Source organism: Aulostomus chinensis, chromosome 9 (genome assembly GCF_037954235.1).
Source record: "Aulostomus chinensis isolate RoL2024-O1b breed Wild chromosome 9, RoL_Achi_v1.0, whole genome shotgun sequence".
In the NCBI taxonomy this organism is placed as follows: Eukaryota; Metazoa; Chordata; class Actinopteri; order Syngnathiformes; family Aulostomidae; genus Aulostomus; species Aulostomus chinensis.
In genome coordinates this window covers 29127626-29152010 of record NC_141328.1, presented here as the reverse complement: position 1 = coordinate 29152010, position 24385 = coordinate 29127626, and the positions used below count along the sequence as shown (strand labels likewise).

The 24385-nt window shown below is 46.3% G+C and overlaps 2 protein-coding genes and 1 long non-coding RNA gene across 8 annotated transcripts in view; all 3 read right to left on the bottom strand.

The window, feature by feature from the left end:
- Positions 1–7047, bottom strand: part of LOC147256709 (voltage-dependent calcium channel subunit alpha-2/delta-3-like) — a 103163-nt gene extending 96116 nt beyond the window's left edge. For 3 of the 4 annotated variants that reach the window (XM_086214930.1, XM_086214928.1, XM_086214929.1), the window contains exons 1-2: positions 6516–7047; positions 6162–6243 (exon numbers count right to left, since the gene is read on the bottom strand). In XM_086214930.1, the coding sequence (XP_086071056.1) occupies positions 6162–6243; positions 6516–6640 (207 nt within the window). In that variant the 5' untranslated portion in view covers positions 6641–7047. Of the gene's footprint in view, positions 1–2145; positions 2269–6161; positions 6244–6515 lie in introns of those variants that run through there. The other variant, XM_086214931.1, reaches the window with a different exon arrangement.
- Positions 7048–8194: 1147 nt separating this feature from the next.
- On the bottom strand, positions 8195–19800 carry LOC147256708 (uncharacterized). 2 transcript variants are annotated; one of them, XR_015117945.1, is made up of 7 exons: positions 19459–19800; positions 18438–18594; positions 13307–17773; positions 12445–13028; positions 9852–9971; positions 8568–8685; positions 8195–8487 (listed from the first exon to the last, which is right to left on the bottom strand). It is a non-coding gene; the product is annotated as an uncharacterized LOC147256708 (long non-coding RNA). The 2 variants fall into 2 exon arrangements; XR_015117946.1 differs by lacking the exon at positions 18438–18594.
- A 389-nt stretch (positions 19801–20189) lies between these two features.
- Positions 20190–24385, bottom strand: part of atp6ap1lb (ATPase H+ transporting accessory protein 1 like b) — a 14825-nt gene continuing 10629 nt past the window's right edge. The window contains exons 4-7 of one of the 2 annotated variants that reach the window (XM_086214926.1): positions 23896–24134; positions 22906–22956; positions 22567–22810; positions 20190–22243 (exon numbers count right to left, since the gene is read on the bottom strand). In XM_086214926.1, the coding sequence (XP_086071052.1) occupies positions 22007–22243; positions 22567–22810; positions 22906–22956; positions 23896–24134 (771 nt within the window). In that variant the 3' untranslated portion in view covers positions 20190–22006. The remainder of the gene's footprint in view (positions 22244–22566; positions 22811–22905; positions 22957–23895; positions 24135–24385) is intronic. The other variant, XM_086214927.1, reaches the window with a different exon arrangement.

Here is a 24385-nt window from a genome sequence, read left to right as displayed (position 1 = left end):
TCCTCAAGTACCAGTGGACACTGGTTCCAGATGTGAAGTAACGCCCTGGATGAACTCCTGAGATGCGAGGTGGCCGTGACCTTGACCTTTGGCCAGCAAAATGTTTGCAAGCCCCAGTGGACGTTTGTTCCAAATATGAAGAAACCTACATGAGAGTGTGAAGGACAGACGGGTGCTGCCGGTGCCGAGGCAAAAAAAAACCGAACACTAAAATAATTTGTGCTCGTTAGGGTTGCTGTAGGTGATGTGGTTCTTCTATCCTGTGGCTCACATCCTATTACAGGACCACCTTTAGCTACAGCTCACTGTTTGGACTCAAACCACCGGTGTTATGATGGATGTGGACAGCAGAAAGTCACAGACAGTCCGTCACACAGTGCCGCACCCAGCAATGTGCTTAATAGTAGCTGTCCCTCCCTTTACTGAGCTGGCTGATGCTCACTCTCAGCACGCGCCAGTCCTGGATCCTAGCAGGTGAACAATCTGTCATAATTACAGACATCTGAGAGTTTATCTTTACTCTTTCGAGTGTGTCTGTGTGTGTGTGTTTGTGTGTGTGTGTGTGTGTGTGTGTGTGTGTGTGCGCATGTGTGTCCATTAATGTCCAGTGTAGCTGCGGTGAGATGCTCTTCATCTGTAGGACAACAGAGGCAGAGCTGCAACTGAGAAGCAGATGACAAATGACAGAGGATATTTATCTTCAGCATCCACATTCATCAACAAACAGTGCAGACCGCGAGGTGTCAGCGAGCACGAGGTGTGCATGTGTGCGTCCTCGGCAAAAACTTCAGGAACTGGCAAGAAAAATCTACCTCCTTAGACACACAAATTAACCACTGAATCAAACACTTTTCACGCTGGCGCATAGGCTTCATCGGAGAGGTTGGGGATAAATCAAAGAAGTACACTGCAAAACAAGTCATCAAAAGACTCTTGATTTTTCTAAACCCACAAACACAGCGTCAGCAGTTGTGCTCTAGGTTCTTTAATCCGGTAGTGAAGGGCCCTGCTCTCTGCTCTTCAGCTCCCTACAGTAAAGGCGGAGTGTTTGATTCACAGTGGCTTTTCACCAACAAAGCACTAATTACAGTATGAGTGAGCGGCAATGCTGGCTGAAGCTGGCCTGCAAGGACATGAAAGGATGGCAACACAGGCTGCTAACGCTGTAATTAACTGTGTGATACCACGGTCCTCCTTCTTTACCCGCTTCCCTTCTCTTTTCGTCTCGTTTACACACACAAACACACCCTGCGCTCTCCTCCCTCTGGGAGTCAAATTTAGCAGGATCATTCACTGGTCAATGAGAACAAGAGAGGGAGGGAGGGAGGGAGAAGCGAGGGGAGAGGTGGGAGGGTTAGGGGAGGTTAGGGAGCGGGGGACAGTCATCAGTACACACCCCTACACACCCCCTTCCCCTACCTCATCACCAGCCGCGCTGAACCAAACCTGACAGCTATTCAATTTTCCCAAAGCTAAATCTAATCTGTAGCCGTCTCCCCCTCGCTGACACACTGTTACACAGGAACGCCTCAGCCGTCACCCACCCTCAGCAGCAGACTGGCACCATCACACACGCAGCCTCCCCCGTCACTGTACCCCCCCCACACACACACACGTTAGTCAAACACAGTGGAAAAAGGAGAAACCTCTTGAAATTATTTCAGAATTCATCTGAACAACAGAGGAAGGAATGAAGGAATTTTGTCTATCAAATAAAAAAAAAATCAGACGAGTAAAAATCAAACCCATTGATCTTTTTAAGCCACTAATTAAAATCACGGTGGCAAATCAGGCGAACGCAATTACTGATGACTATTTCATCACCATCTTACCATTTTCAACCAGGCGACAAACAACAATGCTGTGATTTTAGAGGTCATTGGTCCAGCTCAACAGCCTCTGAAGAACTTGATCAGCACACACACACACACACACACACGCACGCACGCACGCACACACACGCACGCACGCACACACACGCACGCACACACATGCACGCACGCACACACACACAATTTTTATCTAAATCAGTGCTGTTTTTCTTCATCCAATGATGACATATTCTTTAGTTACATGTGTATAGGTCACAGTACCGGGTCAAGGCCACAAAATAAATATGATTATTATATTCGTGGCATGTCAAACCTGATACACGTTCAATATGAAGCAGCGCTCCCTGATTGATCACCGGATCAGAAGACCAGACGAGGCATGGACAGATCATTCAGACATCTGTGAAGACATACGAGAGTTTGTAGAGCAGACAAGAGAAAAGCTGAATCACTGGACTGAGCGGAGCCAGAGACAGACTTCCACTGTGGCCTCGCAAATATGTGATTCATTTGAAATGAATGTTGGGAAAAGTTGAGCGCGTTATCGTTTCCACTTCGAAATGAAAGCAGTTGTCAAGCTTTTAAATCCTGTCAGTGAAATTAAAATACAAATTCATAATGAAAACAATAAAGATAAACAAGACGCCGCCTTCCTCAGATTAGGATCAAGTCTGTCTATAAAAATGAATCTCGTAGAAACGCCTCTCACAGACCGACAAACTGATGGGAACTGTAAAGTTTAAAACTGCATTCGTTCGCTGGCGATGCATTAATTTGATTTCCATCACTTGATGAGGTGATAAATTGATTCGTCGCAGCAAAAGCCAGTCACTGTCCACATCAGGGGATACAAATCGGAGCTCATTTCCTTAACCTCCCTGGGCGTGACTCTCCTCTCCATGAGCCTGAGCGCGTCTGCCTTTAAGGTTTTCACCTCTTCACATCGCCGCTGCACTTCAGTACGGCTACTTATTTTTCATCCCCGCTCCCATTCGAGGAACCACTCTGTCTTCTTTCTCTCATTCTTTAGGAATATTGTCAGCAGACATGTCAGTGGCTTGCCGCGCTAAGCTGTATGGCAGCAAAGAAGGATGGTGTGGCACTGCTTACAGACACACACACACACACACACACACACACACGACTCTCTCTCTCTCTCTCTCTCTCTCTCTCTCTCTTCTTCCCCATTCGGCCAAATCGATTCCAGCATACTCGTCACACATCATTACACCTTCCTATCATCCTCTTTTGCTCTGTATATGCACCTCTGAGTGTGAGAGAGACGGTGTGTGAATGAGCATGCTTTAAGTAGGTATGCAAACTTCACACACACACACACACACACACACACACACACACACACACACACACACACACACAGAGCAATCCCATTCTGCCTATTCCTCGCCCTCGAATAGAGCTTTTAGAAGAGGGAAGCAGACGTGGAAGGGTACGTTTCAGACAGCTACAGCGGCGATCCCCAAGAATGATCATTTGTCTTCTATCTCCATTTACCAGGAGGCTCGGAATTATTTCAGCGTGGAATTATGTCCCACTATTTTGATTCCAGGAAGCCATAACGTCAGTGAGGTGAAAACCAGTCCAGCCAACACGACGTACACAGACACACACAGACACACAGCCAGGCTGGCTCATATAGACAGGTTGCTCAATGATACATGAAATTAAAGATTTCAACAGAATAGCAGTGAAGAGGCTAAGACACACAGATCTAATTCTGACGAGCAGTGGGAGATGTTTAATGTGTCTCTAACGCAGGTCTGCATGCTGCTGCGTCCATACAGGCGAGGTTAGTAGACTTCTAACATCTCATATCTCAGAAAAAATAAAGGGGTTATTGATTATCTTTTTCTTCTTCTTCTTCAGGGACAGACGCACACAAATGCCCCTGACTGAAATAACCTTGAAACTGGAGCTCTTTCCGATGGATACAGGAAGCGAGGGAGGACAAATCAGGACAGGAGAGGAAAGGAGAGACGCTGGTTTGGGGAGGGGATGAAAGGCAACATCTGTAATAATCGGATTAAAAAATACTCAAGACTCAAATTTTGTCCCTGAAATCAACAACAAACACAATACTACATTTGCATAAATGCAAAGTCCCTCTGAGAGCGATGCTGATGAATGCTTTGCTGGTGTTTGGTCATTTAGAGTGAGGGACGGATCCCAGTAGGAGTTCTCAGTGAGACCAACACCACTGAAGGCAACGCCATAAATGATGTGTGAAAATATCAAATCAAGCTGCTGCCTAAATTAGAGCTGACGCTCAGTTAAAAGGAACCGAGTCATTTACAACGAGGTTTATGTTTCAATTTCCATTAATCGCACTTCCATTCAAAGATTATAAAACCTGAATGGAGCATCGCTTTAATAAGAGTCAACATGAAGGAAGCGCCAAACGTTGCAGGCTCTCTGCTTGGAACACGGAAGCGACGGCGTGAGCTGACGTACGCGCAAAACTTCCCCAACAGAAACTTCTAAATGAGAGAAACACAAACAAATTAAAAAACAAAGCATGGAAAATCTTATTAGCATCTTTTTTCTTCTTTGGTATTTCTGAAGTTTCTTATCTAAACACACTGATTTATGACATTTGCAATAAATTTAAAACTTAAAGACTGGGGCAGCATTTTTGTGTGTGTGTGTGTGTGTGTGTTTGTGTGTGTGTCTGTGTGTGTGTGAGAGAGAGAGAACGAGAGAGAGCGAAGTAGGTGTGGTTATTTTGTCCCACCGGGGTCAGAGAGGAACTGAAGGGAGACTGGGCCCATCTGTCTCTGCCCAGAGGACACACACACTCAGGCCTCAGTCTGTGTCTTCACAGCCGCCTCCTCTCGATGTACAACAACGTATATCCTTCATTCTCTCTCCTAATTTAAAAGCATGTGTGCCTTCGGGGGATCTGAGGTCCCTCCTCGTCATCCCGGCTCGTCTGCTAGGCTGCAGCAGACACTCAGCAGCTCAACATCCACGGACACCGTAACTTCCGGCACATCTTCTCGGCGATCCGGCACACGGCCACTTGCCAATAAGGAGCAACATAACGGATCAGTGTGAAAAGATACACTTTTCCAACAAAGAGGTCTCCAGGCTTTTCTTCACTCAGTTAACCCTGCGGCCTTCATTTGCATTTTATAAGGAGGTCGTCACTCTGAGGGGAGGGTTATCTTCTCTTTGGAGGCACAAAAAGATGAGAGAGGGGAGCAGTTTTATCCTGTCAAAAAGATAACACCAGCACTCGGCCTTATCAATGGCTGATGAAATCCACGCTATAGGCTTATCTGTGTCTCTGCAACTGTGCATGTGAATATGCAGTGTGTGGTCGTGTGTGTGGTCGTGTGTGTGTGTGTGAGTGTGTGTGTGTGTGTGTGCGTGTTTGTGAGTGCACTCAGGACCTGCTTGTAGCCACACACCACAGTGGGTCTCTGCACCTCCGTGGGTGCAGAACTACTGGCCCGAAGCACAAAACTAAGTGTGTGTGTGTGTGTGTGTGTGTGTGTGTGTGTGTGTGTGTGTGTGTGTGTGTGTGTGTGTTTGTGTCTCCAGTGAGAGGTTAGCTTCAGCTCTGGCATTTTATCCACTAGCTTTCCATTAGCCAGCTTTACCTTATGGTTCATCAACTAACCCTCCATTTAGAAAATTTGCATTCCATCACCCTGGAATCCTGCATGAACGCCACAAAGCCAAGAGGAAGAGACGAACGCACACCGACGGAACACAGACACTGAAGCTGTCGCTCTCTGAGACGAATTCAGAGGACATTTGAACTATGACATGATTTTAGGGCTCAGGTTATGGGAGGTTTAGGCTGCATTTAGGCTGTGTGTGTGTGTGTGTGTGTGTGTGTGTGTGTGTGTGTGTGTGTGTGTGTGTGTGTGTGTGTGTGACACATCTGTATGTGAGAGCATCTGCTGCTGGGGTGCTTGAAATCTGGACACTCATTTAAGAGCACATTTTCCGAATAAGCTTTCAAATCCGTGCCTGCACTCCTCGTCTCTCACACTGCAGGACCTGGGCTTTTTAACCACTTGAGAGAGGATCACGCTCAAACAGAAAAAACACACTCAACTCTCGTCTCCTCACAAGCTGCTCTTTCCCATCCACGTGGCCATTTTAAAAGTCTCAAAAATATTGACTTTTAAAAGAACAGTTCACGGCATCATTTCAGCTGTGCCACAGCCGTCGAGTGCTTTCACAGCCACATGTAAAACGTTGGTTTGAAAAAAGGGACATTTGACAAATTACAATATCATTTCTTTGGAGAGGGAAATCAATCTGACATCCGTCTATTCGGATAATGAAGCTACCAACCTTCTGCAGCAGCTGGGAGCCTGAGTACTTAGCCGAGATGGACTTCATCTCCCCACCAAACGCTGAAGCCCAGAGCTTCACCCTGCAGATCACACACACATCACACATGGTAAGAAATTAGTTCATACACACACAATGAAGCTGCACTCAGTTATCAGAGAAGTTCAGGCTCTTCCTTAACATTTGGAGACATGACAACTGTGTAAAAGAGGAAGAATGATCACACAAAATAATCACAATGCTCGCGAGCGCCCGCCTGCTGATGAACGCTGCCAACAGTTTCAACAAAGTCACGTTTGGAACTTGGAGAATATCGTGTGAACTCGCTTTGGCATAGAAGAGCATCTTACTTACACGGACGGTGGGATGCTTTGGTGGGAACCTCTCACCTCAGTGACCCTGCTGCTAAGAGTTGAGAAAAGTACCAGCAGACACGCACACCACGCATTCAAACACGCACAGCCTCGATCCACCTGCATGTTCGGACGAGGTTCCCTCCCTAGACGCGCACGGACAGTTTGAGCTGATGCTGCTCCCGTGGACGTTTGTTTCCCCTTCAAAAATAAACGGAGATCAAAAATCACCTAAGCTGACTGGCTGAAACGTTCATGGCAAAGCTGTGCGGGACGCGGCGAGGAGCCTCAGCTGGGAGAGTTATCCAAAGTGGCGCTGCACGGAGCAGCTGACCGGCGCGGCGCACGCAGCTCTGCTGCCCGGCGCAAACTCGAGCTCGACTCCCCGGGCAGGGAAAGTCCCTCACTGGCTGTGTTCAACCGAGCTAACCCGCCTGAAATGCGGAGAGCAACGCGTGGAGGTTCGGGGGGAACCGGGGAGCTCATCAAACGATGCAGCGCACGAGAGCACGCCTCCTCCTGATGCGAGCAGCCTCCTCTCCCTCTCTCTCTGCCCCCCCCCCCCCCTCCTCGCAGCAGCATCTGAGGATTGGCTACTGAGGATGCTGTTATTGTTGTTGTTGAATTACGCCATACTTCTGACCTCCCCCCCCACACACACAAAGCTTTAGTTCAAGAATATAATAGCCAGCCCTTTGCTTTCATATCAAATCAAGTCATGCGCTGTATGCCCAGTTCACTGGAGCAGGAAAGAGTGTGTGTGTGTGTGTGTGTGCGTGTGTGTGTACAGCAGGTTGTCCAGCTTCTTGTAGGTGGGCGAGACAGGCAATAAGTCAGTTATGTTGCAGCAGAGCATGTCAGTCAAATGCACTTTGTAGTGGTGATGTGGCTCCATGGAAGTGTGTGGGCACACGGCTGGTGGGAGAGGATGAGCGCCCCCCCGGCAACAGACCCACATGTGACGGATCGCCTTTCACATGGAGCTGGAGGACTGTGGCGGAGCTGGGAGGGGACGAGCACATCTGTGGTGCTGCAGAGGGCTGCCCTCACCATCACTGGCCACCTCAGGAGTCCCCCAGCACACGTGAGGGTGTCATCAGGGTGAAGCAGCTGGATTAGTCAAACCAGGGCACACACCTGGGTCACACACCTGGGTCACACACCCGGGTGCAAACATTCAAAGAAGTTAGAAGTTATCGGTGCCAATTATTCCTCTGTTGGTTTTCTCAGTGACCTGTGGTGACCTGTGGTGACCTGTGGTGACCTGTGGTGGCGGGTGGCACTTTTTTGTAACAGCTTTGATTTTGAATGTATGAAACGTTTTCAGCAACAATCTGTAAGTTTTAAAAGTAAAACAACAGACGTGGTCATTGCTGGAAGAATCCAAGCACAAGCAGGGCTACGCTGCACCCCTCTGTGAAAACCAGTGAAGTAGTTTCTGCTTAATCCTGTTAACCAGCAGACCAAAACTAGCAGACGGGTCCTTCAGTGTCGAGCGTGTTCGTACCGGACGTTGCCACTGAACAGGGGAACAACTGCCGACTCACCATCAAGGTCAACAGCTGACGTGGAGTCCTCCTCCCTTCCAAAAAAGCAAAACAACAAACAAAATAGTTTAGATGATTCTCCTCCTTTACTAGAGACGGCAGTGTTTATGCACAGGGCTTTACTCTCCCCCGAGACTCCCTGAGTGTGAAGTGCTTTTGTGAACAAGAATATCTCAGAGGAGGGCCATTTGACTCACAATAATAGCAGCTACAATGAGGAGAGTGAATGGCCAAGCAACACACAGGAAGTATGAGAGTGAGAAAAATATCAGCACAGTTTATTTCATGGAAGTCTTCAAAATCAATCGGGGGCGGGGGATACCAGAGTGGTAATGTAAAGGCTTCCACAGCAGTCTCACTGCATGGTGGGTCGAAACTAAAGCTCTTTATAAGGAGCCGTTGGTCTCAATCCTGTTGCTGGAACGGCTGCAAAAGCAAACAAATGTCAGATGACAATTTCCTTAAACTCAGACAGAATCTTCGGCCACTCTAATTCCTGACTCCACCTCACACAGATGTCTTGATAAGCAGGAAGAGTCAGCCACGTGCATCTGGCTTGAGGCTCCTGGATTATACTGGTGAGAAATGAAGCTGACCCTTTCTGCTCTGTGGAGTCACAAAGACCTGACAAGGAAGTAGAAACGCTCTGTGAGCTCGTCCACCGTGAGTTCTTGAAAGGTAAAACACAGGTTTTCGGTGAAGTACCACTTGTGTTTTTGTGTATCAACACCAATGTAAAATCACACAGGAACCTAAAAACTGTGAGATGGGTCTGATTCTCTAATTAGTCAGAGGACAATTCTAGTTTTATTAATATCTAGCAGTCAATCACCTTCCACACCTCCTTCCCAGCGACAGGCTCACGCTTGGAGCCAGAGCTTCGGCCCTGGAGGATTTCTGGAAGGCGCAACAATGAGGTAGAAGGCTGAAGTCTGAGTAAGCAATGGATTCATTTAAATTTACCATCAATAAATCTAGTGTAGGATGCAGTCACCATGGTGACGGTGCGATTAATGTAGGGGGCAAGAGCTGACATTCCAAACCATACACAAAATTCAACGATTTCCACATATACTCATCGATAAAAGCGCGGCGCACACAGTCGATTTATGCGAGAAAATGGGGAGAATTAGACGCAGCTCACATCAGAGAGGGAGCATCAAAGGCTAATGACCGGGCCTCCTCTGCATCATCACCCCCCCCCCCCCCACACACACACACACACACCCCTTGTTTCTCCTCGATCCCTCCATTTCCTCACTCCTGATTTAGCAGAGCAGCGTGTGCTCGCGCTGGTGGGCGGCACCTGGCGTGACAGGAAATATGGTTCTGACATGTTTGCCAGGGCAGGTCACGTGCCATCCATCCCATGACCGCCATGTTAAATCTTACTGATTAGCTGTTTGTCCCTGCATTTTAACCGAGTGTTAAATTGTAAATGAATCAACCTGCTGCAAATCTGCTCAAATTAAAAACTAAAATGAAAATTAAGAAAAACTCTCGCTACCGGGGTTGTTGTTCTGACTAAAGATACTGGATGAACGATTATTTCAGCTCATTATCACTCTGAACTCTTCCTAATATTAAAGGTCAGCTAGGACGCATTTCAGGTGCTCCCCACAGTCGGGTCCATGCCTGCCTGCAGGTTATTTGTTGTTTGTACCAAAGCTGCTGGATAACCCTGACAAAAATAATGAGATGCTTGTGATAGGACTGAGAGATGACGGCGTCAACCAAACAAGGTCGGCGAGATCTTAGAGTGTGTAAGCAAGGCTGTGAGAGCTCATCACCATGGCCACCGTTCCTCTCCTGCTGTCCCTCGTCTGACCTCGACGTTACAAGCTCCTCCGTATCTCCAGCAGCTCATTAGCTCCAAGGTCAACTGTGTACCAGTACAAAATAAAAGAGCCCTATTGGAGGAGAGTGCAGTAGGGTTAACATGGTGGAAACTCATATTATTACTTACAATATGTTCTTTTATTCCCAAATACGCACATTTTCAGCAATAGTATGTCACATTTTGGGTTCTCAGTGGTTACTAAGATCCAGACCCAGCCTGCTACTGGTCTAATACCAGTCAGTCCACCATCCAGCCACTGGAGATCCACTGGGGCTTGTTGTTATTCACTGCTGAGCCAAACACAACTCTGTCCATGCTGCTTTTTATGGAAGTGGAGGCAGGAGATTGTGTGACCAACACTGTTTTTATTCGTATGGACAGTGATGGACTGAATCCCATTGGTGCCTGGGAATTTCAAAGCGCACCATAAATAATTCTTTGTTACCAGGCTTAAATTCACCTTGTTCCCGAAATACCTCCCTTAACTCAATTAATAATGAGAAGCCTGTGATTCTCCTCTGTCAGCACCAGGAGAGAAACAGACGTCTGTATTTAATGCGGTGCCATATAGCTGACTGTCATGGATCAAAATACCCACTACATGCAAGATTCATGGCCTGAAAAAATAACTGCTGCCAGGTTGTCATGGTGAGCAGCAGGGGGCGCTGATGGCCTCGCTGAGAGGGAGGAGAGCTGCCGTCTGGTTGGTCTCCACCGAGGAGGAAAATACTACTGGGCTTGGACGGGCTTGAACTCTGAGGAGACTCTCCTGGCGGTGCTGAGATGAAGCTAACGCGGCAGTGGATATTTAGATACGACTTTAACACACTGAGGAGGGGGAGCGTGGCTGTAGCGTAGCATGAAGACACACTCATTGATATCCACTCACAGCCAATGTAAAAAAATGACATCAAGCTTTACCACAGGTAGGATGAACATTTTAGTCATCCACAATATTTCCGGTGAAGGCTTCCCTCTCAGGGCAGCTCCACGGAAACAAATGCAAAAAATACAAAGTAAAATTGTGTGTACCAAACCAATTAATCTGCCGATTATGGACAATTTCTCTGCACTCGGGGCAGGGGTGCATGACTCCTGGGGTGCCTGAGTCATTACGCTCAAGGGCTCCAACCTCCACAGCAACTAAAACAAAATGACCTTGTCAAGGGTTCATGACAAGTTGCTGCAGTGATGCACAAACAAAACGATCTGCTCCAGCCGGCACCCACCCACCGAGTTCTCCTGAGTGTGGGTTACGTGTTTGATCCCTGACACCAGAGACCATGCTGAAGTGTCCTTGAGCAAGACATGAACCCCCTCTGATGACCAGGTTCATACCTCCCCACCGCAGCCTCCACTGTGTGTGTGTGTGTGTGTGTGTGTGTGTGTGTGTGAGAGAGGGAGAGAGAGAGAGAGAGAGAGAGAGAGAGAGAGAGACTGGCGTGCTCTGAGTGCTGTTGAGGTGGAAAGGTGTTCTATAAATAGATTCAAATCACTTTACCACTCAACTTCACCCAGAGAATGTTGTAACTTTTTAAGACACTAAAACGAGTGTTCTTGGTCAACTAAATGTTAATATTGACAGTTATTTCCAAATAAAAATGAAGAATAAGTAACAAGTGTTTGTGTTTCAAAAATCGAGCGTCAGCGAGAGTTCTGTCAGGCCGTGGTAGTCAAGCACTATTGGCTTTCCCGTCCATCAATCAAACTGATCAATCAGCTGATCTACAGCTGCTCCGCATCAGCTGATCAAATCCCTGGCTTCTGTTTGGCCCTTCTCAACTTAAATGTCACCCGGCCTCAACTATCGCTCTGCTAGCTTCTGGCTATGCTGCTCTGCCTGCTGTCATCTGCTGCTGTCTGCTGCTATCTACTGCTATCTGCTATCTGCTATCCACTGCTATCTGCTGCTATCTGCTGCTATCTGCTATCCACTGCTATCTGCTGCTATCTGCTATCCACTGCTATCTGCTAACTGCTGCTATCTGCTGCTATCTGCTGCTATCTGCTATCCACTGCTATCTGCTAACTGCCGCTATCTGCTGCTATCTGCTGCTATCTGCTATCCACTGCTATCTGCTAACTGCCGCTATCTGCTGCTATCTGCTATCCACTGCTATCTGCTAACTGCCGCTATCTTCTGCTATCTGCTGCTATCTGCTGCTGCTATTTGCTGTACAGTTGCTCCTGCTTCTCCAACTCGCATCTTGCTCCCCTCCACCTCCCCAGCTCCACCTTGTGGTGTATACATGGCATAGTTCGTTCCATGTCATGTTGCTGCTCTGTTCACGGGGGTATGTTTGCTCTTCCAGTCTTAAACTGGGAGAACCTTCCCTCACGCTGCTGGTCCCCTGTCACATGGTGCTCATGAAACATATCAGGGGACTCCTGAACAGAGCCATACCGCCAATTTGTGCTATAATAAACAAATCAAGCTCATTATCATCTCTTGTGTTTCTTGACGTGAATGAACCTGACAGAAGGAGGATTTCAAAAGTTTTACAAGGTGTGTCAATGTGTTGTGGGAATATTAACAAACTCACAAATATATGAAATGTGAATTTGGTGTATTAGAATCGGCTCAACACATCAGCTGCTGTTTCACATGCAGCCTCTCCTTCCATCAGAGGTGGGCGGTCCCGCTCTCCCGCTGTGGTGGGAGTCTGTGACATCACACGCTCGAGCATCCAGATATGCTGTGGATTCACAGGAGCTTGTAACTCACATTACGACTCAGGTTGTTGGGAACTTGCATTCTGCCTCCTGATCATATACAAGACAAAATGTCAGAATTCATTCATGCATTCTTGATGAAACTGTTGCTGCTTCGGTCACTTCCGTTTGTTTCTGTCCACTGATTTGATCACACTGACCAGACGATCAGATTTTCTTCTCTCAAAGATGGCGTCTGCTGCCTATTCAACACGCTCAATCAGCTGGATACGGTGCCGATGAGGGGCCAGGTGAGTATAACTCCCTGTAAATCCAACACAGAGGTCCTTTCATTTCCAAAGTAAACCACCAGGAATCTCTGACCCTGTCGTTCTCTTAAGGACATCATTTCTGTCCTGACAGCCGAGCCTGAAGCTGAAGTGCCTTCACGGATGATGCCTGCAGAGAAGCTGTCCTGACAAAAGGTGGAAGAGATCTATCACTGCTCATCTTGCAAAATATTCACCTCAGAGCATGTGCATGGCTCGCCTCCGGCAGCAGCAGCTGCTCAGGGGCTCAACAGCCACCAGGAGCAACTTGTAAACCTGAAGTCCTTTATGCAAATCATTGAATATTTCAGGGCATTTAAATTGATAATTTGGTGTTTAACATTTTCAAGATTGCACTTAACTGAACTTAGCAGAACAGATAGTATTCAGGCAAATCCCTTTATGCAGAACAGCCTGGACTTACTTTAGATTTGGGGTTACGTTCCTGCCCTGCATTCTGTCCTCAAGCTGTGGAGAGGGGGAGGTACTCAGTGTCAATGTCTGCACGCCAGCAGTTTAGACTGCATGATTTGAGTTTTTATCCAGCATTTATAAATGAGCTCCTGTCCCTGCAACAACCAACAGTATTATGACACACAAGAGATGCTCAAATACTTCTCAGTCATTCATGCATACCTACAAAGAGTTATTATGAATATAACCAGACAGGAAGTAAGCTCCTGTGTGGCGGACCTGCAGTCCCGCATCCTCAAACAAGCAGCCAGCCGTCAAAGAAACAGCTTGTTCAGCAACAGTGAAGAAATGAATGGAGAATTAAGAGGGCAAGAGATCCTGTGAACAGCAGCAGAGGAGGACGGGGGGTGAAATTAGTGCCTCGAGCATTCTTAAAAGGACACCAAAGATTAATTTGTCCTTTAAAAAAAATCTACAGAATGGGATGCGCATTAGTGAACATAATTGTGTTTAAAAGCAATTATACACTCGTCATTTCTTTTGCTCAGAGATAATATTCAGGAGATCAAGCAATTTCTGAGAGAGAAATGAGCTGAAGAAAGAATCCAAGTCCTTTTACGGCCGAGGGCAAAGCAGAGTGAGCGACCCCCTGTTCAGTCGCTGTTAAGAGAAGCAGGCAAGAACATGTGAGATGTGCAGGCCGCTGGAGTGACTCTGGGATCCTGAACCAACTTGCAGTCGTCTGCAACTCCACTTTCTCCTCTGAGAAGAAACTGGGGATGTTCAGCTTGACATCCCACCGACCATGACCTTCACATCCCTTGTAAATTGAAAAGTTGCAGTTCCTGAACCGCTAAACTGTGTGGCAGCTACAAGAGCATCAGTTAGCCAAGTAATGAGGTCATATATCAAAACAATGGGACGGGGGTGGGAGGGACGGAGATGGTCAGCGAGGAGATGAAAGAAGCTGAAAGTGAATGGGAAAGAGGGTAAATCAAGGATATAGTTGGATAAAAAACAAATGGCCTGAAGACCCAAGGTGATAGGAAGATGGAGGGACGGGGCAAGCTGTCTGCTTTTAAAAGACTAAAGAGAAGAGGAAGGTACTTAAGAAAGACAGGCCAGTAAATTGAAAGAAACAAGAGTGCAGCAGGCCAGAGGCGAGGAGGGAGGGAGATTTGTTGAACCGAGTAAACGGATGCTTAGCGATTGTCTACTTGGAAATCAGTGATTGGTGAAAAATCTGCATCTGCATGCATCTGAAAAAACACACAACGCCTGCCACCAAACAGCACATCATAGTTTCTACTGTCACTGAGCTAGCTGCTAGCTGGTGGGCCACACGTTTATCACACGCTAACAACACAAGCTGTTTAGCTGCTAGCCGTGGAGGCGTGAGGACTGTGAGTCCAGGCCAAAATACATTTTAAGAGAATTACTGAGTTGTGCTTGCATGCCTTTCTCCACTAAAATCTTTCATTTCATCCCTGAGGTCCTGTGGAGGTTCGTGCCAAATGTGATGATATTCCCTCAAGATGTTCCTGAGATTTTGCATTCACGAGGATGGGGGTTTGTAAAGGTGGAGTACAGACACATCAAGCACAGAATGGTGCCCCGCAAAAACCCTCAGACCTTTAAAAATTTAGAAACCAAAGCAACGCAGGTGGTGGGGTTTTAAGAAGCTCCTCCATTTATCAGCTTTACCCATAAAAAAACAAAACAAAACAGCAGGCTAATTTTGGTTTTCCTCTTTGCACATTAAGAACCATCCAGAACTTCAGCAAGGAAAGAGAGTTAAATATTTGATCAATCTTGACAGAAACATGAAGTGGCAGAAACATTCCAAACACTCAAATCAGCACCACATCGTCTCACAAGAGGACGCTGTGATTTCCATGTCGTGTGTGTGTGTGTGCACGTGTGTGTGCACGTGTGTGCATGTGCGTGCACGCGTGTGTGTGTGTGTGTGTGCACGTGTGCGTGTACTTGTGTGTGTGCGTGTGTGTGTAGGTATGCAGAACTGTCACGGTGCTGGTCTCCTGAGGGTTTCCTGGATTACATTTTACACCCCTCACTCTGAACTGGTGAAGCCAGCCAGGTAAATAAACAGAAATCAGGGACAGTGCTGAGTGTGAAGAGACCACACACACACACGCACGCACGCACACACACGCACGCGCACACACGCGCGCACACGCCATCTTAAATGACAGTAATACTGAAAGCACTATGACAACATGCATAATTTAAGACTTTGCCTAAAAATAGACAGGTGGGAAGGAGAGTAGAAGTGGGAAACAAGAGAATGACAGGGCTGGGGGCAACCCAAACACGCACCAACCTGACTTTTGTATTACTGAGTAAACTTCTCCATTTTTCTTTCAGTCTTCAAATAATTGTGCTGAAGAACTCAAGTAGCTGTCTGATTGCCTGAAAGAAAAGACTTGATGGGAGAGGTGGCTTCATTATACCGAGAAATAGCAGGGCAGCAAACGCCTGATATTTGCATTATTTTGTGTAGCAGATTAAAAATGAAAAGTGCTCTATATTCACAACATGTTCACAACTGATTCGCCCAAAGCGTCCAATTCCATTTTACATTCCTGTTCCACTTCAATTAAAGAAAAAACACCTTGCTTTCACAAATGTACTCCCTCATTATTCTCCGTCTCTTATTCGCCCGCCGCGCGCCGCCCACCGCCTGGTTCAGATATGCAATCCTCTATTTATCTCTGTCTAGTGTTTCACTGCCTGGGCCACAGTGCACCTTATCAAGATGTATATTTTTAAATCATTCTCCAGAGGCAACCGCAGAACCTGTTGTAGGGAGTCACAGTAAGCCAGACCAGAACCGCCTCTTCCTCTGAGCTGTTTTGGGAACATCATGTGACCCAGCAGCCCATTAAGGGACTAAATACCGAGGCCTTGCAGTCAGTACTTTACTGTTTCTGTCCACTTAAGAGACAGACACGAAGCATTAACTGACAAAACCTTTCACTACAGTAAAAATCTCTCTCCCTCATCACCCCAACTGTGTGCAATAAGTCCAAACCAAATCCTCATATTCATTAACCAAGCGTGTGCTCTGCTGCATCCGTGTGCTCGTTCTCTGATCCACCCTTCCAGTGTGTCGTTGGAGCCCGACAGGCCGGGCTGTCTTGTTGATAACCACCTCATTTGCAATGATAACACGCCTAAGAGGCTGAAATTAGGCCATTCGTCGAGGCTTCGCTGATAGGACGAGGACTTCGGAGGCTGTGATTGGCCGGACTGGGATTTTCAATTAATAGTCGACTCATCAAGTCCTAACACATCAAAGTGTCCCAGTGGGTCAAAGCAATGATTGACCGGTCAGCGTCATTCCAGGCACTGTCAGGCAGAGCAATATTATCTCCAACAATTCACCGCACAACAGATAAGAAATAGAATAAATAAGTAGCAGAATACCAGGGTGGAAGAGTCAATCGTTGTGTCTGTTGTACTATAAAGAGAACGTGGCGTAAGCTAAGTAAAGAGCATGTGAACATGGATTCTTGAGAAGGTCTGACTCTTCCCACCTACCAGCCTGAGTGTCCTTCCCATCGCCTGTGCTCCCAGAATGCAAAGCAGCTTAAACAGTGGGACCCCGCCACAGTTTGGCTGCAACAAAGGAGTTGTGCGGAGAACCCTGCAGGCCTGTGCTTTCTGGCCGGCAGCTTTACATACAAAACAGGCAGGCCTATCTGTCTCTGCACAGGCTGCAGCCACAAAGTCTGAAATCCCCAGCTTTGAGCACTCGGAGGATCCTCACTCTGGAGTTCTGCACGAGGAGAGATTAACAACAAACACTAAACACCACTCCTCTATTCAGAAAAACTGGGAAATCATGGAAAACTCAGAGAAGTTAAGTCATCACAAGGAACATTTGCTCCTACAGACGAAAGCAGGCGGTTAATCACCTTGAACTGTGGTGGAAGATCTCTGTTGGTTCAAAAGGAGCGTTAGCTTCTGTCAAACTGCTAGCAAATTAATAAAAAACCCTTGGATGCAATCTTTACTTTTGGTTTGCATCATAACACATTTAACTAAATTAGTCACAGTGGGTGACATGTTTACTACATTATCAATGAAGCATAAGAGTCAAGACATTTCCAGAGGAGGACTGACATCTAGAGGACGTTATCTGAAGTCACACATTCCACGAGCAGACATTGCTAAGGGTTCAACTATGTGCATCACTACATGAAATGATAATTTATGTCTGTGTATTTATGATGGATCCATGAGGTCAAATGACTCCGTTTAGAGCTTTGAAGAAACCTGAACATCCTGCAGGTCTCAGACGATCCCACCACTGCAGCAGGGAGAAGTCAGCAGTACACGGTGGTCGTTGACGCCGCTACCATCACCAAAGGCGGTGCTCTCCTGGCCTCTAGTGGCTGTATTTAGAATGCTCCTGCAGTCCAGGAACACACATGGACCAGTTTCCACAGCCACTCTGGAGGGACATTCAAATGAAATAAAGACTTGAGAAGCATTTAAACAGCCAGAAGTCAAGCAAACACACACGAGAGGGAAGTGATCAACAAAATAAAGCAGGAAACCGAGGTGAGACAAAGAATCTACACACAGACACACAAGAGAGAGGTAACCAACAATATTAAGACCAAAACTCAAGAGTCCAGCATCAAAACAAGGATGCTGAGCTCAGTGCTGTGACAGAATCATGATGTCATCGATCATGATGACGTCCTGACCCTCATTTCAACACCCGCTTTTCCCTGGTACACGTAGTACTTAGGCTGTTACCACAGTACACAAAAGTATTCTGAATAAAAGCCATATTCTTATTGCATTTGCTGGACAATCAAAACATCAGTCTAATAATTATTCATGCAGTTCAGAGTAAAATAACTTTCATGTGATTACGCACAAATAAGTTAATTAAAGGGGAATCTTGACTTCATCTCCCCCTGACACACTTTGACTGAGAGAAATTGGGGATCTGCTTTGGAAAAAGGTAACGCTGCACACCAGTGAGATCACAAACTCGTAAAAATATCACACAACCTGGTTCTAATTCAGTCCACTTCTTTTTGTCTTCAACAGCAAATCAGACAATTGAGCGGAATGGAACTAAACATGAGGATAACCCAGCACACCCTGTCCATGTGCCAGTGATGACATCTGAATGGAAGAGGCTGCAGACTGCAAGCATGTGGCAGGTAACTGGAACCACTGGTTGAAGCCTCCTGCAGTGGCAGCCAGACGTGAGCAGGCCTCCCCCTGGAGGTGCAACGCTGCAATAGAGCTCCAGCGCTGAGAACACAGAGAACTATTTCATTTTTGTTTCTGTGCCTTTTTTATTTGCCCTGTTGTACTTTTAATATTATTTTATCTTAATTTGTCACATCTCATCACCAAAGATATGTACAAGCATACTTCAATGTTTGCCTTCTATTTTTGTAAAAAAACCGAACAAACTACTACTTTATTAAACCACATCATTAATTCATTAATCACCAAGACACATGAGTAGAAGACAACGACGTTACAACCTAGCACATTTGTTGAAAACAGATTATCGTGCATCGGTTGGCCAAAGTGTTACTTGAGTAAAGACGTGATGGCGTGGCACGTCTGTCCTGGTGGCGCCGAACCGTCAACAGGTCAACAGTAGGTTAGCTAGCCGATCAATAGAACTTTAACAAGCTGATCAATCGTAGTTCAATAGAACTTTAACTAGCTGATCAATCATAGTTTAACTAGCTGGTCAACAGTAGTTTAACTAGCAGCTTGACTAGCTGGTCAACAGTAGGTTAGCTAGCCGATCAATAGTAGTTTAACAAGCTGATCAATCGCAGTTCAATAGAACTTTAACTAGCTGATCAATCATAGTTTAACTAGCTGGTCAACAGTAGTTTAACTAGCAGCTTGACTAGCTGGTCAACAGTTGGTTAGCTAGCCGATCAATAGTAGTTTAACAAGCTGATCAATCGCAGTTCAATAGAACTTTAACTAGCTGATCAATCATAGTTTAACTAGCTGGTCAACAGTAGTTTAACTAGCAGCTTGACTAGCTGGTCAACAGTTGGTTAGCTAGCCGATCAATAGTAGTTTAACTAGCTGATCAATAGTAGTTCAATAGTAGTTTAGCAAGCCGATCAATAGTAGTTTAACTACCTGATCTGTAGTAGGTTAACTAGCCGATCAGTAGCAATTTAACGAGCTGATCAATAGTAGTTCAATAGTAGGTTAGCTAGCCGATCAATAGTAGTTTAACGAGCTGATCAATAGTAGGTTAGCTAGCCGATCAATAGTATTTTAACGAGCTGATCAATAGTAGGTTAGCCAGCCGATCAATAGTATTTTAACGAGCTGATCAATAGTAGGTTAGCCAGCCGATCAATAGTATTTTAACGAGCTGATCAATAGTAGGTTAGCCAGCCGATCAATAGTAGTTTAACGAGCTGATCAATAGTAGTTCAATAGTAGGTTAGCCAGCCGATCAATAGTATTTTAACGAGCTGATCAATAGTAGTTCAATAGTAGGTTAGCTAGCCGATCAATAGTAGTTTAACTAGCTGATCTGTAGTCGCTTAGCTACGACAAACGCCGGCGTATGCAAAAGTCAGAAGTTTGTTAACGGTCATTACGTCATACTCTGCGACTTCTAATTCAGGCTCTGGAAGTAAGAGAGTAACTGTAACGTGTATTTAGTTACTCACGTAAGCCAGCAGCACCCGTCAGTCATTGTTCTCCCGCCCGGTGTCGTGAACAGGGTCAAGTGGAGGTCAAAGGTCTCAGAGATGGTATGTTGGGGGGGTCTGAAGTTGTTTCCCCAGGGTCCTAGTTGATGCACGGTTCTCGGATGTTACCAGTGCGCCGGAACGACGCCACCATCAAACACACGAAAACAACAGAGCTTTTCCTCTGAATATCATTTATTGTTCACTTTCATCAGTTGGTCCTGGGACGAACCGCCTCCACTCACTTCATAGTTTGTATGATACATTTATGACCAAAGAACACATTTCACACCGCTACAGATTGACAGAACAGCCATATCGAATGTTAAGATATCTACTAACTGTCATGCTGAGTCTTTTTTATCAGTAGTAACGACTTACTGATGCTGTTTCTGCTGCTAGTGTGGCTTCTGGCATAATAATGGCATCTATAAGTCCTGGTGGGCGGACGGCATTCCATAGTATCGTCCTGCTATGGTGGGGAATTGCACTGTCATTTACAGTTAGATGAAACTGGACTTTACATTGTCTGACCCAGCTTAAAACAAAAAGACATTGTAACATGTTAACACGTTGTAGAAAAAAATCAAAATGCATCGATACCTTCACCAGTCCTCATAGCACAATGTCTTACTGGTACCTATGTTTATTAGTTGTGCAGTATTTGAAGATAGTAAACAGCTACGATCGTATAGAGATCTAAATGTATCTACAGCTTTGTATATCCTTTTGGTTATGAGGATTAGCATAATCTTCCTGGACCTAATAGTATTTCATGATTACATTGTATATAAAAAAAAAAACTGCATGAGTGAAACTTCTGTACATGTATGTGTTTTAGTTTTGTACAGGTTCGCTTCCATTTTCACACCGTCTCACTCACTCCACCTCCATATTTTATGGCAACTCTTCAGTAGCTTCACCTCAGCAGTCAGACCCAGTGGTGAGGACAGAGGCCCCCGGCCTCTCGTGTCCAAACGCTCCACTCTCACAGAGTCACCTCATCCCAAGATTTGCAATCCTGCGTTGCCCTCAGACGGGCCGTCTTGTGCAGCATAGTTCCTTGAATAGTCTTTCAAAGTTTGTTGTTAGTGCTTTCGCAGCTAACCAATGTTGTGCTAGTTTGTAGATTCCCCTCCATCTGGCTGGTCTGAAAAAGGCCTTTTCACAGTTCAGTCCCAAGCAGCAGTCTTGTTCAGGGGCGGCGGGGTGAGAGACGCCGAAGGCTCTGAAGGGCCCGTATTGCTGGTCCATTAACTCCAGCCAGACGCTAAAACAGTGGTTCCTGATATTTCCCTTCAAAGAAGCTTTTCAAGCTCCCTCTATGTTGTGCCAAATTCATTTGTTTTAAACTGCAACCTCATGCAAGACTTTCTGCAGCCCAGATTATTAGGAAACACTGTGCCAGCGTAGATAGACCAGCCTTTTATGGCATGCAGCTAATACGACTACTTCAGCAGTAAAACTGGTTGTTTGAAGAATACATTTCTTGCAGCAGTATTAGACAAAGGTTACTAATGAAAGCTGGAAAGACTATGAGTGACAGAAGCTTGCAATATGACACTTGTGACCCATGTAATACTTGATTTAATTGGGAGTGTCTGAGGTTAGCTGTATTAGCTACAGCTGCTAGCTTGGATTTGGCTGGCTGGGGTAAAGGCCTGGGTATGTTGTTGCCCTTCAGGGCCCCAGGACCGTCCTTGATCTTTGACATTTGGATCATCAACCATCTCTCCCGGAGAGGCGTCTGCACCCAAAGTACCGATGCTAAGATGCAGGTCAATGAGGAAAGATGAAAAAGTATCCAACCACGGTCTGCATTTACTTAAGACTTATGAGGTTTTCACATGAACAGGCAAAGTTGTCTTTTTGTTATGAAAGAAATATTCTGTGGAGGATACTTTTTCCATCTTGTATTCACTTGCTCTCCACCTCATCCTTGCTTTTACTCTCCCCCCTGTCGTCCACTGGCTCTTTGTCCCTCACAGGCTGTTCTTGTCTGGCAACTCAGCCTCTGGACTACGGGGAAAGTAGACGGTGGCTTTGTGCTCCTCATAGCGGTCGATGTGCTTGAGGTGTACCACCATGTGTAGGGCATAGGCTAAAACGAGGAGCAGGATCAAAGATGTCACCAGGCCCATCAAGATCGCTGGCGTCAGAAAAGTGGCACAGTCACTGGCTGAAGCGAACTTGTCTGACTGCACATTGAAGGCCTGGATCTGAAAGAGCAGAGAGGGCGGAAAGAAGAGATTAGGCTGAACTAAAGAGGGCAACTGTCTCTAACTGGGCTTACCAGGCACAGAGACACTGAGCAGGTTGAGACGGCCTAGCAGATGGCTAACCAGACAGTTCACTTGACAGGCAGCCAAACAGACGGTAAACAGACTGACTAAGTGACAGCCAAACTCGTAGAACAGAAGAGAAAATGGCTGGCAAACATATAGACATGCATGCACTCGTGTAGGAAACGGGACACAGACCAGTGCAAGTGGAGACACTCGAGGGAGAGTTACATCACAAAAGCTTTGCTTTTATTGTGTACCTGGAAATCAGTGAAAGTGATGTGCCAGTTAGCGGACGTGTCAGTGTGAGAGCTGGGCACTAGCAGGGTGTCGTATTTGTGCAGACTGCTGACGTGCTGGCAATGGTAGGATGATGTGGCAGGAGCGTAGACCTCACTGGCGTTGAATGTAGCCTCCTGGGTCCAGTTGTAGTGGATATGAACGCTGTCTAGTGTGAACCAGTTCTGACCAGCAGCCTCATAAAAAGTGTTTGACATCTGAAGCCTGGTGGAAGACACAGTGCCATTAGTCAGACACACACATCGCATGTGAGCTCTACAGTTACGTTCTGCACAGCTAAAGGAAAAATGCACATTTACCTGATTACGAGACCTCGCAAGTCCTCCACATCACCAAACCTTAATGAAAGCCTGTGGAAGGACAAACCCACAAGTGTTAATACATTTAACTCGGCACAGTAACTCTCAACCAACAACAACAAAAACTGAGTCTCTGCTCTGTTCTAGATTTGCAGCGTGTCTTTATTTCTGTTTCCTTGCCTGATAATATCAGTGGTACCAAACCCACAAAGCTGCCTTGGCTGTTCTGCTCAGTGCACTTGACAACTTTTAGTCCGAGGTTATGTTTCTTTTCCCACATCCCTCAAAGTGTCTCCAGGGTGGGGAGGAGCCCGTACGGCTCGGGGCCCACATGGCAACATCTAAAGTTGCTCATCATCACGACTCTTCCCATGAATTCTGGAACCTCCTTAGCATCGGGAGTGTTTGTCATTATACGTTGTGAATATCTTGCTTATCGTCTCTCTGCTTTGTGGCATCTTTTGCATGACTGTCTGTCCTGGGAGAGAGATCCCTCCTCGGTGGCTCAACCTGAGGTTCCTTCCAGTTGGGTCTTACCTGTTGTGTAGTGTACTTGCAGCACTTCACTAACACAAGAAAGCGTGAGAACACAAGTTGTTCTGTGACTGTGATTGTGACCCCCACAGTTTCTGCAGCTCGTCCACATGAGAGCCAGCAGCCGGGCCTTTAACACAACTGGTGGAACCTTGATCGAAAAATGTGTAACGCCATCTTATGACCACAGGGAGTCACGTGGAAGGAAGCGGTGGATGGATTGTTCAGTAGGCAGCTGCGGTACAGGAGACTCATGTTTGCTTCTGAATGGTGGAAGTTGTTTTAATGTTTGCGTGTTTTGCAGACATGTGGCTCTGTTAGTGGATACGGTGTAGCTGCGGCGGGAGCCGACTGTCTGCTTCCTGTGTCCATCAACAGATCTCAAACGTGTGGTATCAGAGGACTTACATGGCTGCATGGGTTGGATGACTGTTGGACAGGTGTGCTTTGACTTACGTGGCTTTCTCCTTGGTGCAGATGGAGCCCTTCGTGTCCACAGGAGAGTTTTGGTTGAAGACCCTCTCAGTCAGATCAATAAAGGTGTGGTTCCTGTAGCGGATTGCCAGGCGCTTGGCCTTGAAGAGAATGCAGGTCTTCCCGTTGTAAGACACACTCAGAGGGCCATAAGGCCCCATGAGAGACTGGAGCAGCTTCCTCTTGTTGTTAGACATCCCAGGCTGGTGCCACTTAAAAGGCTGCAAACAGGGAGAGAGGAATTAAATAAATGTGGGTGAAAATAAGAGAATAAGAAAAGATATATACGTATATAAATATTTATATAATACAACACAATTAGAAGCCTGAGCAAGCATCGAGCAACTGAAACTGCGAGCAACACCAGATAGGCTTGCCGTTCGCTGACTGTCCTCTAGAGGGCGACCAAACATTCATAAAAGCTTCAGCTCATTTCAGGGGCTGCATACTATTTATGATCAGGTGTTTGCCC